At 38.7% G+C, this 15168-nt stretch overlaps 1 protein-coding gene across 2 annotated transcripts; it reads right to left on the reverse strand.

The window, feature by feature from the left end:
• Positions 1 to 8194: 8194 nt before the first annotated feature.
• Positions 8195 to 15020, reverse strand: LOC112295581 (putative histidine kinase 6). 2 transcript variants are annotated; one of them, XM_024547349.3, is made up of 12 exons: positions 13722 to 15020; positions 13476 to 13569; positions 12688 to 13232; positions 11754 to 12217; positions 11519 to 11606; positions 11144 to 11384; positions 10560 to 11024; positions 10069 to 10281; positions 9842 to 9927; positions 9243 to 9720; positions 8905 to 9114; positions 8195 to 8746 (listed from the first exon to the last, which is right to left on the reverse strand). In XM_024547349.3, the coding sequence occupies exons 1-12, from the start codon at positions 13775 to 13777 to the stop codon at positions 8660 to 8662; spliced, it is 3027 nt and encodes a 1008-aa protein (XP_024403117.1). In that variant the 5' UTR covers positions 13778 to 15020; the 3' UTR covers positions 8195 to 8659. The 2 variants fall into 2 exon arrangements, with proteins under 2 accessions (XP_024403117.1, XP_024403116.1); XM_024547348.3 differs by lacking the exon at positions 13476 to 13569 and having other exon boundaries at positions 13722 to 15017.
• Between the last annotated feature and the right edge of the window lie 148 nt (positions 15021 to 15168).

Genomic DNA, 15168 nt, shown 5'->3' on the forward strand with positions numbered 1-15168 from the left:
TCAATGAGTCAAAAAGTTGTGAGAGTGAACTTTCATGACCTCGCTACTGTTTCCAGAAATCTTCTCCACCAACATTATGCACTTGCTCAGAACATGACATGCGAATATGATTCCCTCTCAAATTAGGTCTATCTCTCGAATGTACAGTACAATAACGAAAAAAATTCGAAATCACCACGTAGATAACCACACGGTAGTTAGAGGTGGAGAGAAACACGGTGCCGCTCTTCTAGTACGTTGGTCATCATTGGCAGGTGCTCGCAGAGGCTGCAGGCGACAAGAGGAAGATGTCACGGGGGAAACAAAGAGGCGAGGCCCTTGAAGAGCCTGAAGAGGACCTCCAAAAACACGGCATGAAGAGGAGACTAAAGAGAGGGCGCAAGCAGGCCACTTGCACTAGGCGCAGAGACAAGAGGGTCTCGGCCATGAAGCCTGGCTTACCATGCTCGACAATGAAAAGGCAGGCAATTCAATTCAACCCAAAATCAATTTAGTTTCTATCAATTCCGTGGTAGAGGCAGCAAGAACGAGAGGTGTTCTTGTCTGAGAATGCGAGTTCAGAATTCGGAACTAAAGAAACAGATTAGCGCCTGACAGGACTATCCAAGTTGTTCCCGAGCCTTGAAGATGGAATTCTGTTGATGTGAATAAGGAAAGATGGGTGTCCACGAACTGAGCTGGAATCCTCAGAACCTCGAGAGCGTCATCCATCGCTCCGCCTTCTTCCTCTGGGCTCCACTCCACCACGTCACTTTCTTTCTTGTCTTTCACCCATCAGCCGTCCCCGTTGGCGCCAACGGGTGGCGATTCTCTTACCTCCACACTGTCTTCAGGGGTACTCACTGACACTGCAAACCCATCCCTGCACAAGAAGAAGCACTAACACCATCAACGCCGCCATCAGCACCGCCAGAAAGGTGTGTGTGTGAATGAATGATCAGATTCTTATGGAATAATGGTAGCGCAGAGGAGCATGGACAATGTGGTAGATCAGTGTAGCACAATCCAACAATCCCTTACATTGGAATTACTGCACCTTCCAAACGTCTATCAAGTTGTGTCAGGTTACGGCACACGCAGTTCGACCCTACTGTTGCAGGCGACTTTTCCGCACCCTTTTCTTAGTTGTGACAAGCACAGATATCACCTCCAGCGACGAAATCCAGAACCGATGGCATAAACGACAGTGCGGCTGTCGAGAACGGCAATTTGAGCCAGTCGTCCCAATACAACCGAAAACCCAGAAGTATGCCTGCAGAATCGCAAACAGGCCCGAAGCGAGTGATACTTGTGTATTCGCGGTGCCGTTCGTTTTCTTCTTCTGTCGTCGTCGTCGACGTTGCCGGTGGCTCGGGTGCGGCTTCGAGGATCTGGTTTTCTCTCCTTGTGGTTCATATTACAACGTCCAGCGGAGTTGCGGCGTGCAACATTTTAGTTTGGTTCAAGGACCATTTTGCGGATTGGCCGCGGCGTGCCCTCTCCTGGTTCCCTATTGTTGCGGATCTAGGCAGCTCTTTGTTTTCCTACCTACTTATCAAGGTCGGCGGCCGGCGGTGTTTTTGCCTTCTCCATCGGCGGCTCGAGGGTGGTGGTGACTCAAGGCTTGGTCTGTTCCGTGTTGTTGATACATTCCTGATTACTTTTGATTCTTCTTCGACTGTGGGAGCGGCTCTGGTTCGGCTTTGGCTCCGTCGAACTGCCACTTTCTGGGGTTCTTCGTGCTTGGCTGTGATTGTTCTCTCCGTTTGTTGCTGATTTTTTCCAATCGTCGTCGTCGTCGTCTCCAGCCGGCGCTATTGGCACACTGTTTATTTTGGTGTTGTAGAGGCGGTGCGGTGGCAGTGGCTGCTTCTGTCCTCTTCTTGCTGTTTCGTTCTCTATTGGCACTTCTTTTTAGTCGTTAATAGTTTTTGCGTTTTCAGCTTCAACAATTTCAATTGAGCTGGGAACTCAGTCAAGTCCATCACTATTCTCATCACCCTTCCCTTAGCTGAACTCAAGACCGTCATCATCCTATGGGTTGCATTTAGACCGAATAGACTTGCAGGAGGAGCTTGGAGTGATGTTCCGCAAGGCCGGGCTTTGTAGCTAGCAGAGCTTATCATAACCGCCAACGAAGGAAACAACAATTGCCAGTTTTGCACTTACTGTGTCGGAGTTGTAACGCTTGGAAGCGAAGCGAGCGTCAACCTTTTGGGTTGGTTGTTCTCTCAGCGCCGTTCGCACAGTGGTTCTAGCCAGCACCGAGTGAATCTGGTCCCATAGCGGACGGATAGGTCGGCATCGGTTCTATTAAGCAGGAGACTTGGTTAATACTCTAGTGAGGGTGTGGTTCCGGAATTATGGAAGGTGACCTGTTGCGGTGAAGAGCGACAAGTTGACATAATTGAAAGGGCAAGCGATTTGCTGATCTATCAAAAGGGACGTAGATCTTAGAAGGTTCAAGCCTTGCGAGCCCTTCTGTCATCTGTATTCCATTTCAAATTAAATTACTACAGTACTACTGAGCATTGGAACTAAGTGGTACCATCCAGTTCTAAATCGTTCATTAAACGGCTTAAGTTCTGCTCATTCTTTAGTAATTCCCCTGGATGGCTCGTCACATGAGTGAGTGGTGACGATCGCGAGGGAACGAAATAGGTCCAACGACCAGACCTTGTTGTTCTCCAAATCCTTAGCTGTGTGAAGACGACAGGGGAACACGAGAATTGAAGGTTTCCGAACAGTGTGAATTCCAGAACGGATGAACCTTAGCAAGGAATGAACACCTCTATCGAAAGCGATTCGTTGCAAGGAATATTGTTCTGTAAGACGTTGATTCTATTGGATGAACTTGTGATAGAATGAATTGTTATTCAAAGGATGAGATTTTGTTTATGAATGAAAACTTGTAAAGTGGAATGATTTTTCATGGATGAATCTTGATATTTTTTTATTTGAGTGAATTAAGTAGAGGGGGCAATTTAGTTGGATTTTAAGTTACAATTTGCAAAGTCACATGTGTTATTGAGTTGTTGCACAATTGTTGAATTGGGCTTTGTATGTTGCTCTCATTGATATACATAGCATCATTGCTAGACTAGTTGATGAGGACTTTGTTGCAATTGCTTCCTCCAAAAAACAAGCAATAATCTAAACCCTCTAGAATGAAGAAGGAAATTTGGTGAAGGTGTATGTTTTTGAGAATAGTATTTTATAGGTGAATTTCTATTGATTCAATGTGTTTTTCTATGGTTCATTGTATTACCTAAAGAGTAGTAAGTGTCTAATTTATTATATTTTTTAATATTGTATATATTAAAAACTTTTAAATAATAGATATTTTACAATAAGAAGATAGAAAAGAATACATTGAAGTTAAGTTTTAAAGCACTTGATAAGTTGCTTAATAATATGGAATTATGGATTATACATAAAGAGAATAGATTTAATTTTCAAGAAGAAGTTGAATGAGAATAAAATAGAACTAAATATTTTTATAAAATAGAATTTTTTCTATTGTAATAAATTATATATTTAAACCACTTAATATATTAAGTATTTTTTTCTTGAAAAAGCTTCAAAATTATATTTTGATGTATTTTTATAGTATATTTAATAAGGTCTATACTTGTTTATGCTTCTTTGTATTTTTTTTTTTTTTGAAATATTAGAAATTACAAGAGTGTGGTGATGAGTGAATGTGGTAAGTGCTATTAAGTCTACTAAATATAGATAATTTTATTTTAATTAATAAGTATTATACTTGTAATTTGTAAGTTTAAATGTGAGATGGAAAAAATATGTAAAAGTCCGAGTAACATTGAGTGAAATGAACAAATAAGTCTCATTTATGATATAATTAATAGGACATTGAAATTGGCAATAGTATAGGATAGATGAAACTTGTTCCTATTAGAATTTTCAATAAGGACTTTTGTTTTAGTTGGTTTGTTTTACACAAGATATTGTTTGGTTGGATGTTTTATAGATCTTGAGTTGGATTTTTTATTCAATCAAAAAAAAGTATGTATATTTAAGGAGTCTTATATTATGATGGTCTATTATTATTATAAATTTCTTAAAGTATGTTTATATTTGAATGATTCTTTTACTTATGTACTAAAGTTTTTAAGGTAGAAGTCTTTTAAGATTTAGAATAATGATATAAGAGTAGTAAATTTTATTTGAAAGTTGTAGGTTGAAATAAAATTATTAAAATATTTTCAAAAATTAAATATTGAATTTAAAAATATTTAATTTTGATTGTTTATTTTTAGAATTACATATTCAATTTATAGGATAGAAAATCATATGGTTTAAGGAACAATTTATACAAAAGAATGTTCAAAAAATATTCTTAAAATAACAAACAAATCTAATTGTAATTTTTTATAAGTAATAAGAAGGTGAAATTAAAATATATTTTTGTATTGATTCATTACAAGATATTATTTGAAATTATTGAAATAATATATATTTATAGTTTAGAGCCATTTACATAGTCTTTTCATGTGAAGATATTCAAGCAACATGGAACAATATGATAAAATATCAAATATATAAGGTATTTGTAGAGATATTTAGAAAGAATTTGAGATTTTTATATTATTGGAACTTGATTTAGATGGATGCTCAAACTTAACCATGCTACCAAATAAATTAAAATATATGATTTCTTTGAAGATACTTAAATTAAAAGATTGTATAAAATTAAGATCATTAACATCAATAGGAAGTCTTTTTATGTTAAAATAATTTATTATTAAAAGGTGCTCAAGCTTGACATTATTTCCCAATGAATTAGACAATCTCATATGTTTTACTATATTTGATATAAGCTATTGTTCAAGCTTGACATCTGTGTCAAATAGATTAGACAACCTCATATCTTTCACTATCTTTTATAGGAAAGATTATTCAACTTTGACATTATTGTTGAATGAAATAAGTAACCTCACATCTTTGAACACCTTAGATATAAATTAGTGTTCAAGCTTGATATCTTTGCCAAATAGATTGGACAACTTCACATCTTTAACTATATTTTGTATGAGAGAGTACTCAAGCTTGACATTATTGCCAAATGAATTGGGCAACCTCACATCTTTGATTATACTTGATATAAGCTATTGTTCAAGCTTGACATCTTTGCCAAATAGATTCGACAACCTCATATTTTTAACCACCTTTTATATGAAAGATTATTCAACTTTGACATCATTTCTAAATGAATTGGACAACCTCAAATCTTTGACTATGTTTGATATAAGTTTTTATTCAAGTTTGACATCATTACCAAAAGAAATAAGAAACTTGATATCTTTGACTACCTATGAAATATACCATTGCTCAAGCTTGATATTATTGCCAAATGATTTGGGTAACTTCACATCTTTGACCACATTTATCATAAATCACTACATTAAGTTAACATCATTGCCAAATGAATTAGGCAATCTAACATCTTTGACTACCTTAATCATAAATGGATTTTTAAGCTTGACATCATGGCCAAATGAATTGGACAACCTCATATCTTTGACTACTTTTGATATAAGCTATTATTTAAGATTGTCATCATTGCCAAATAAATTTTGTAACATCAAAATTTGACTACCTTTATTATAAATAGATGCTTAAGCTTAATATTATTGTCAAATGAATTGCACATCCTCAAATCTTTGACAATTTCAAGCTTACATGAATGCTCAAGTTTGACATCATTATCAAATGAGTTAGGCAACCTTACATCTTTGACTACCTTGATTATAGGCAAGTAGTCAAACTTAATAATATTGCCAAATGAATTAGGTCATCTCACATCTTTGACTACCTTGACTATAGGTATATGCTCAAACTTAATATCATTGCCAAATGAATTTGGCAATCTCATATCTTTGATTATCTTTAATATAAAGAAGGTTTATAAAAGAATGAATTTGGTAATCTTATATCTTTGATTATCTTTGATTATCTTTAATATCTTTAATATACAAGTAGATTATTATAAGCAAATGCTCAAATTATTTGAAATATTTAAATTTTAAAATCAATTGAAAGATTTAAAAATTTAGAATTTAGAATTATAAAGATATTTTTAATTTTTTGATATTTATAGTTTTTTATTCTAATTTAACTTAATTTCTTATTTTAGAGATTTTAAATTCTAATAATATAAATATTTTATTCTATAAGATTTTAAATTATAATATATAATTGATTGGATTTGAATTTAATAATTTAAAGTTGAAGAATGTAGTTTTAAAATTGATGGTTTAGAATTTGGATTCAATGTCATTAAAAGTAAGGATTTAGAATTTATGGTTTAAAATTTTAAAATTTTAGTATTTAGGATTTAAAGTTATAAGAGTGTATCTAATTTTCTTATCTAATTTTTTTTCTTCTTCTTTTTTATTTTAACTTGAATTATATCCTTTATTTTTTATTTTATTTTTAATTCTATAAATAATACATCTTATAAGTTCTTAATTTATAAATAATAAAAAAAAAAAAAAAAAAAAAAAAATGAATTAAGCTTTAAGGTTTCAACTTTTGTTATAGAAAGATTTTTGAGAGTTTTAAAAATACCATTGAATCTATTTAAGGATTGTATGTTCTCATTTGGAGGAGGAAGCAATGCTTGCTTTTGGAGTTCTGGATGGATGGGTGGATATGGGGTGTGTGTGTATTTATAAAATCCAATCTAGATATATCATTAAATTTTTTTAAAAGTGTATAGGTTTATAAATACTAATAATTTGACCATTTTAAATTTGAGTTGACTTTACAAATGCATAAGATTTTATAAGTTTCAATCTGACATATCATCATACTTTGAGAGTCTAAAATCTATTAATAGACTTTAAAATTTATAAATTTTTTAATTTTGAAATATAAGGCTTTTGACTTGGTACTTTTCTACTTTTATTCTCTTTTACTTTTATTTTTTCTTTATCTTTTTAGAATTTTGACTTGACCTATCCACCCTTTTTTCTTCTTATATCCATCTTTTCTTTATTTTTTATATTTTTTATTATAATGATATATTTAAAGTCCTCAAAAAATTTATATTTTAAAAATATAAGGTTATCAAAATTATAAAATTATTCTATATATAATATGTGAAAAAATAAAATAAAATAAAATAATAAAATTACATATAAACTTGTTCATACTATGATATTAAAATAGGTAGCTTATATAAGTGTGTATATATATATATATATATATATATTTTATGGTTACAATATGTCATTTAGATTATTTTTCAAATATATTATGTATATAAATGTTTTAAAACCTAATAACCTATATTCTAAGCCTATACCATGGATTGTACATGGTCACATCCATTTATAGATGTGATAACATCATTACGTCATCCATACTTCTATCTATTATAAATAAACTAATGTACATTGTAAAGGAATTCAAAAATAAGTTAATTTCTTGGACCATCTTAGTTTCAACCATCATAGAGAAATTAGCCCTCTTAAATCAAAGGTTGTTGATATGCTTATGTACTTCTCTACTCCCTTGCCTATTGAAGTTGACATTCAACATGCTTGTCACACCATCCTATTGTTGGTCTAATAAAAGTTAATGAACTTTTCACATAAATAAAAGGTGCATATAAATCTCTTCCATAAGTTATGTTTACCAACCTTTCTAATGTAATATGATATGTTCTAAAGAATCCTTCTATAAATCCTTCTAAATAATCAAAAAAAACTTCTAATGCACTTTTGGTGCCTCAAATCTAAGATTTAGAGTTTATGATTAGATTAAATTTACAGTTTAGAAATTTAAAATATATGTATATATATATATATATATATATATAATTTCTATTAGACATTGTATGTCATTTTTATAATAATAAAAAATCACATTAACAATTGACTACTTATAATTACCATTAATTAAAAGAAATACCACATATTTGCAATTTACCAATTCATGTTCCAAAATCAATTAGCACAATCATACAAACTTAACTTTAATTTCACACAAGAAAGAACTAAACCAACTTCTTTTGAAAGGTTGGACTTCTTGGTGTAATCAGTAAATGCAAACTTGGTTACACTTTGAGCCTTTTTTGGTTGGCCTTCACCTCTTAAACATTCCCTTCTTAGAAATCACATAAAATCATCTTGCATGCTTAGAAGTCTTTTGATCCTACACACACTTGCAACCAAAAGCCATTGCAATAGTCTGGATAAACAAAATCCATATCAAGCCAAATGAGAAAGAATTTGGAGGACTGTTCATCTGGCTTCGCATATAAGGAAGAATATATGGACATTCTCTGAAATCGCCCAATAAAAATGGCGGTTACTAAGCCTACAGGAATCCTAGAACAGTGTCGAAATGAGCACTAATTCTAGGCTACTCTTCATACAACTGTGTAGCTTCTTTCGAGTTAAGCCAAAGAAACCAGGATTTGGAGGTTACATTCCAGCAGATAATTGACTGGTGCAAAAACTAGTAGAAGACCGGCGTTGCAGAGGCAAATTTGCACTCCAAATGCACATATCCATCGTCGAGGGGAAAAAACGGACTTCATCCACCCTAAATACTTCAACTTTGAACCTGAGGTGAGTAGCGCTTCTTCGAAGAACATGAGTCTGCTTGACATCCTTGCTACTCTTACAGCAATTCGGATCGTCTTCGCATCTTACTTCGCTGATGAACCTGGTGTATTGACAAGTCTGTGCTCGAGAAATCTTTCTAGAAGGAGCTGCAACTGTCTCTGATCTAGTGGCTGGCATCACATCAAAACATCCAAAACTGAGTCAGGTCGATGCCTTAACGTTTGAGCAAGATAAGGTTGCATAGTTTTTGTAAGCAAGGTTATCCTTGTGCAAAGAAGTCTAAAGCTGAGACACAAAGTTACAAGCATTAAATATCGGCACTTATTACCTTTGGAATGTAGTCATCCATGCCAGCGCTAAAACACATCTCATGGGTACCCTTCATGACGTCGGCTGTAACTGCCACTATGGGGATTCGATGATGCGGGCACTCTTTCGGTTCCCCGTAGTCGTACTCAATCTTCTCAAGAGCTCGGCATTGCTCGCATTTATCAACCTCCCATTTCCTGATAAGCCTAGTGGCTTCATACCCGTCCATCTGCAATGAGATGGAAAAGCTGACAAAGTCAAGAGAAGACAAGATGTTTATTGTGAACTAACTAAATATAATGCAAACGAGTGATTCTCCTGTCATAAACATGCGAAGCTGATTATGAGAGTTAATACCTCTGGCATTTGAATATCCATCAAGATCATGTCAAACTGCTTGTCAGACTCTTGCTGCTTCACAGCAATAATTGCCTGGTTTCCACCGTTCACAGTGACGACAGTCGCACCATATCGTTGAAGCATCGAGCTTGCAACTGTGCTATTGACCATGTTATCGTCCACCACAAGCAGGCATTTACCTGTGAGCATCTCAGCGTTGGCATTTTGTTTCCTAGACAGATTTGTCACTTGCATGCCTAGAGTTTGCAAAAGCCCTGATATCAATGTTGTGCATCGAAGAGGCTTGTGGACGATGTGCTGGTAGCCAGCTTCATGCAACTCAGTTTGCAGGGCGATGTCAGGCGGAATGGAAAGAGCCAACACTGGAAATGTTTTGGCAGTCGACACCTTCAATCGTTGCACCAGCTGAATTGATGACTTATGATCCATGCCTTGCAAATCTACGATCACAGCTTGGAATGGAGGTCCATTTTCCCTGTGAAAGGAATCGAAATACATCCACAAACGATTAGATATTCTCCGAACTCAACTCAGAATATCATGTTCAAGAATTGTACCGTTCACTGAAACTTTGGTCGGCAGTTATAACGACTTACCTTGTTAATAATTCTAAAGCGGTGTCTACATCGTCGGCGTACTCAATCAATGCTCCCACTCTTCGCAGATATGTCGCTGCCACTTCCTGCTCCATATCCAAAAAAGATCAGAACTCAAGCGTCAGATAATTCTAGCATCATTAAAGCTTCAAACTTTCAAATTTTATGTATGAAAATTCTTTTACGAATATTTTTTATGAAAATAAGTGGGGTGTTTGAGACAGTACCTGCCGCACGGGATTAGCATCAACCAGAAGCACCCTGATTCCTCGGATACGCTCGTCTCCTAAGCCAGATGGCGAGCGCTTCATAGCGAAGGCCAACTTCTGCAGATCGCCTCTTTGCCCAGACGTTGGCAACACTAGCGAAAACTTGAAGACACTGCCCTCTCCTGGTTCGCTTTCAACAACTATATCTCCTCCTGTAAACCTTACCAGTTTCTGCAGAATATCACAACAGATCTGTGGTTAGTGCAACATTCTTCTAGTTCCGGCAGAATCTTCCGTCCTTTGAAATAAGAGGGTGTGAAGGACAAACCAAGATGATCGCTTACAAATGGCCATTGCCGCCGAAGTGAACGCAAACCTGCCGTGTTGAAGAGAGCGAATAAATAGACCTCAAACATAGTTTGACTAACGCGCACAGCAATCAAATAGAAAAATGTAATGACTACTTAGAACCAAGCCTTCGTGGATCTGGTTCAGTTTATAGAACCAACCTGGCAAATGGATAAGCCGATGCCAGTTCCGCCGTACTCCCTCGAGGTGCTGCTGTCCGCTTGCACAAATGGTTCAAATAGCCGGTTCTGCATGAATTTAGGGATCCCTATTCCTGAATCTTCGATTGATATGACGCAAATCACTTCGTCGAAATCCAAACCACCGATAGGTTTCCAATTTCTCCATTCTGCTACACATGCTGATGTACTCGAAGGACCTGATTTCATGCTCAATCTGGGAGGAGCCATGTGAGGATGGCGCGGCCTGAATAAATTGCTACGAACAGCTATAACTCCTTTTAGACTAGCATCATGGTTGCCATCTGGAAGTTCTGCCTCTGGAATACGCCTTCGTCTTGTATCCACAAGGTCAAGAAACTGCTGGCTTGAGGGAGGAGAAACTGTTTCATAGAAGTAGGGATCCACAAGCCTCACGCACAGAAAGATGCTTCCTTGCTTAGTAAACTGCACAAAAGAAACAAGGAACTTGAGTAAAAGTTTTTCATAGTTCATCAGACAAGCTTCTGCACATCGTAAGTAACACATAACGCAATAAGCATGTCAATAGTGAATTGGACCCGCACCTTGATAGCATTTCCGACGAGATTGATTAAAACTTGACGCAATCTTCCAGGGTCACCGTACAACCACCTGGGAACAGAATCATGTACCAAAGCTGAAATCTCGAGTTTCTTCTGATGCACTTTTTCTTCAAAAAGAGAGAGTATATTGTCCAACTCCTCTCGTATGTCAAAGGGCACTGTTTCTATCTCCATTCTTCCAGCTTCGATCTTGGAGAGGTCTAGAACATCGCTTATCAAGGCCCTGCACAAGCATACAGCCCCCACTCGTCAGGGACTGAACAAGTTCTGAAGCAAATCTAAGACACTATTTACGGAAGATTTCAACATTCTATAAGTACACCACCAGTTTCAAAGATCGCAAAGACGGATACTTACACAAGAGCGTTGCCGCTGGCCTGTGCAATCTTTACATACTCAAGCTGCTGCGGTGTCAAATCCGTGCCCATCAATAAATTTGTCATCCCTGTGCAGAACGATCAGAACCTCAGATGTCGCCTTTTCATTTTTGGCTAGCACTCGCAACCAAAATCCCTTGTAGCATGATCAACGACAAGCCCCCCTTCCAAACTAGCAAGAAAAAATTTGAATTCTGAAGAAGCAACAGTATTACCTATTACGCCGTTCATGGGAGTCCTAATCTCATGCGAAACCGTGGCGAGAAAACTGGACTTGGCTGTATCCGCAGCCTCCGCCTTCACTTTGGCAGCCCTCAATTGAGCATGTATCTTCTCCCTTTGGTAAGCATCTTTTTCAGCAGCGGACATTCTCTTCAACACAAGGTAGACTGCCACGGTGCAAAACACAACTACCGCCAACATAAGCAAGGGCCATGCAATCATCTCCCGCAACACATGCAATCGAATGTTGTAATTGTACCAACACTCCAGCACAATATACTGCGTCCCATACGTGAATGGAACAGAAACCGCCTCAACCGACTTGGACCTCGTTCGGTTCCCGTAGAAGCGAACTTCACAAGGATTTGTGTTTGCACTGCAGTTGTAATAGGAGTTAAGGTCCAGTGCAGAATCCACTTTGGCAATGGCACTGATATATAGGTCTGCGTCCCTGAATCTGTCCAAATTATGAACTTCGTGAGAACAGGTCATAAAATGGCTGTGAGGCAATCAATGTATCAGAGACTATTTTCAGAGCATCTGTTTCTCTCGTTAAAGGTTAACATTCCCTACGAAAGGCAGGCTTTACAGCTTCAACGATGCGAGGAGATACTACTTGTATTCTGACAACGCAGGCTTGAGAACAGAGCAGAGAACGAGGATCCCACATACAAAGGCCACTAATTTGCCTACATCAAACAACGAGGCTGAGAATGTTTGCATACTGACCACTCATCTACCTGTCACCCTAATGAACGGCGAAGAGGAGCAATCAAATGGTTGACACCTCAGTATTCAGCAATTCGGTAAGAGAGAGGGAGAGAGATAGAAAGAATGCGGCATTGAAACAGGTTCTCTAGGCACTTCCCCAAGGTTCAGAAAAACAAAACGAAAATGTACATCCAATAGAAGAAGCTAAATACCAACCTTGAAACAACGGAGCCAAACACCTCCTCAACATTGAGAACGGTCGCTACATAACCTACACATCTGGCTCTTCTGACTGCCTCATTTTTGAGAGTAAGTGGGTCGAAATCGCCATAGTTAGGCAAGAACGATCCCATTCGCCAAAGACCACTCTGCAAGTAAGGTGCTGACAGGGAGAAGCTGCCCGTGTCCCTTGCCTGAATAATTGAACTCTTTAGAATGGGGTAACCGAACGTGTCCATCATGTATGAAGAAACACCGGCAGATTCGAGGATTACAGGTGCATACTCCACATCTGGTTTCCGAGGAAGTTTGATTCTATTCTGGTAGGTGTACATGGTCGCATTGTATTTTTTCTCCACCGCCTGCCTCTGTTCTGGCAAGACGCGCAAACAGTACGCCAAGCTTCTCACATGGGGGCGCAGGAACAAAGTCTGATCTGTGAAAGCTAACCATGTCTGTGGGTCCACATCTGGAACGCTAGTTACCAAACCAAGAATCACAAAGGAGGCCCCTAGGTTGTTATCCACTTCCGACTTGAATACCTGTCCAAGGTGAAAGGGAAACACATGAATACAATCTCGAACTAAAAGCTTTTCCAGCACAAACCTAGAAATGTTTTTGGAAGTACATTTTAGAAGAATTAAATACATAAAGTAGGACTCTCGCCTCATATGTGAATCACAACATTGCATTTGGCTTAATACACGTTCTGCCCCATGCCAGAACGGTCTTGAAGACTATGTGCATCTAGGCGACCAGATATCTAGTCCATTCAGCGTACGCACATTCAACATGCCGAGACGGACTGCGACGACATCTGATCCAGACGTTGAACGTAGATTTACTTTGTCCACCCTCGATGGCAAAATTGCACTGCTACTGCTCACGAGCAGTCACCTTCCTGTTACAAACGAATTCTGGTCCAACAAAAAGAAAGCGCCCCATGCTAGCTCCTGATTTTCCCTTTCAAACAAAATATCTGACACCATGGTTGCTCACAACCCTGGTCTAGAGAGGAGCAGCGTACTTACTTCTTTGCGGTTCTCGCACTTGAGCTGAATCTCCTGCCTCTTATTGGACAAACCATTCTTGTAAACCACCACCCCCACCACAATTACCAGCGTACATGCACACAAGATACACAATATTCTCATCCACCAGCATCGTAAAGGATTCAACCAACACCACCGCCCCAACAACCACATTCGCGGCCTCGTGATCAGGCTGGACTCCATCTCCGACCCCATCGACTCCTGCTCATCCCTCTCTCTCACCGTGCTCATCACCATCGCCCTCGGCCTCGCTCTCCCCCTCCGAATCTCCACCATCGTTACCTGTTGCACCCATGCCAGCGTCCTACTTCCACCAACCCCACTCCCAACCCCGCTCCGCCTCCTTCTTTCCACATCCCCGTCCTGCTGCAACTCCAACCAGACCACCAAACCGAAATTTACCTCACTCTTCACACCCTCTCCCGGCCTCCTCCCAACTCAAACACCTAAACTTCGTCGACAACACACCGCAGCCCAAACAATCCTCGAACCCCGAAAAGTTGGAGATAAACTTCCAGCTAGTGGCCATTATCGCCTAAACAACTAGGTTTTCCGGTTTTCACCGTCTAATTAGACAGCGCAACCACCAAAATTGCAACGCCGAACCAGAATCTGACAGTTCTGCACACCCCACTGCGCAAAACAAGCACACGGCGTCAATGCCGACAAGACACGGCCCACTCAACGATAATCCAACAGTAGATTCATCTAGACAACATCCATCGACCAGCAGCGTTTGCCCACGTCGCTGCCGATCACTTCCAATGGCCCAGATCTGTTGACTTTGAACCCATGGCAGCCTCCTATAACATCGAACTTGCTCGCCAACTCCTTGTACGGTAAAATCCAAGACGCACCCAAGTCCTTTTCGATCCATCTCCGACCCTAAAACACTTCTGGACGTTTCCTGCGTCGCATCTTGGGACAGAACGGGAACTGCTAGCAGAGTCGACCGCTGCCGATGCACACACGTCGCGGGACAGTGCGAAGCTTCGCATACAGTCAACCCTTTACAGCGGCACTTTGCGTAATCAACCGATCACTCTCTGCAGGCAATCAGATATCCCCGGTGTAGGCCTCCATGGCCCGCGAATCAATGCACGCACAAGTTGCCTCCCATATTACAACTTTCCCCAGGTTACTTTAACGACCGCTTCGTAACTTTCCACCTTCACATCGCGCCAGTGGAGTAACCGAACAGATGGCGAATGATCCCAAACGGTGAGAAATACTTCGATGGAAAACGGCACAGATACCAGACAGCGCAATCTAAACCGCTACCGATCTGCTTCCTATCCACAATATTCACACTCCACGATCAGCTTAATTGCAGTCACATTCTTACCACTAAGAGAGACAAACCCAAAGTCTACAGCAGGCGGCGTTAAAGCGTTTTATCCGGCTACAAAACACACGCGGTACCAGT

Source organism: Physcomitrium patens, chromosome 18 (assembly GCF_059467195.1).
Source record: "Physcomitrium patens ecotype Gransden chromosome 18, ASM5946719v1, whole genome shotgun sequence".
In the NCBI taxonomy this organism is placed as follows: domain Eukaryota; kingdom Viridiplantae; phylum Streptophyta; class Bryopsida; order Funariales; family Funariaceae; genus Physcomitrium; species Physcomitrium patens.

Excerpts from the sequence above, each read along its gene's own strand:
- LOC112295581 (XM_024547348.3), bottom strand. The coding sequence starts at position 14,018 with ATGGTGGAGATTCGGAGGGGGAGAGCGAGGCCGAGGGCGATGGTGATG. Across the intron at positions 11,607-11,753 it reads TCCCATGAACGGCGTAATAG|GGATGACAAATTTATTGATG; the intron begins GTAATACTGTTG and ends CGTTCTGCACAG. Across the intron at positions 11,025-11,143 it reads TCGTCGGAAATGCTATCAAG|TTTACTAAGCAAGGAAGCAT; the intron begins GTGCGGGTCCAA and ends TCTTTTGTGCAG.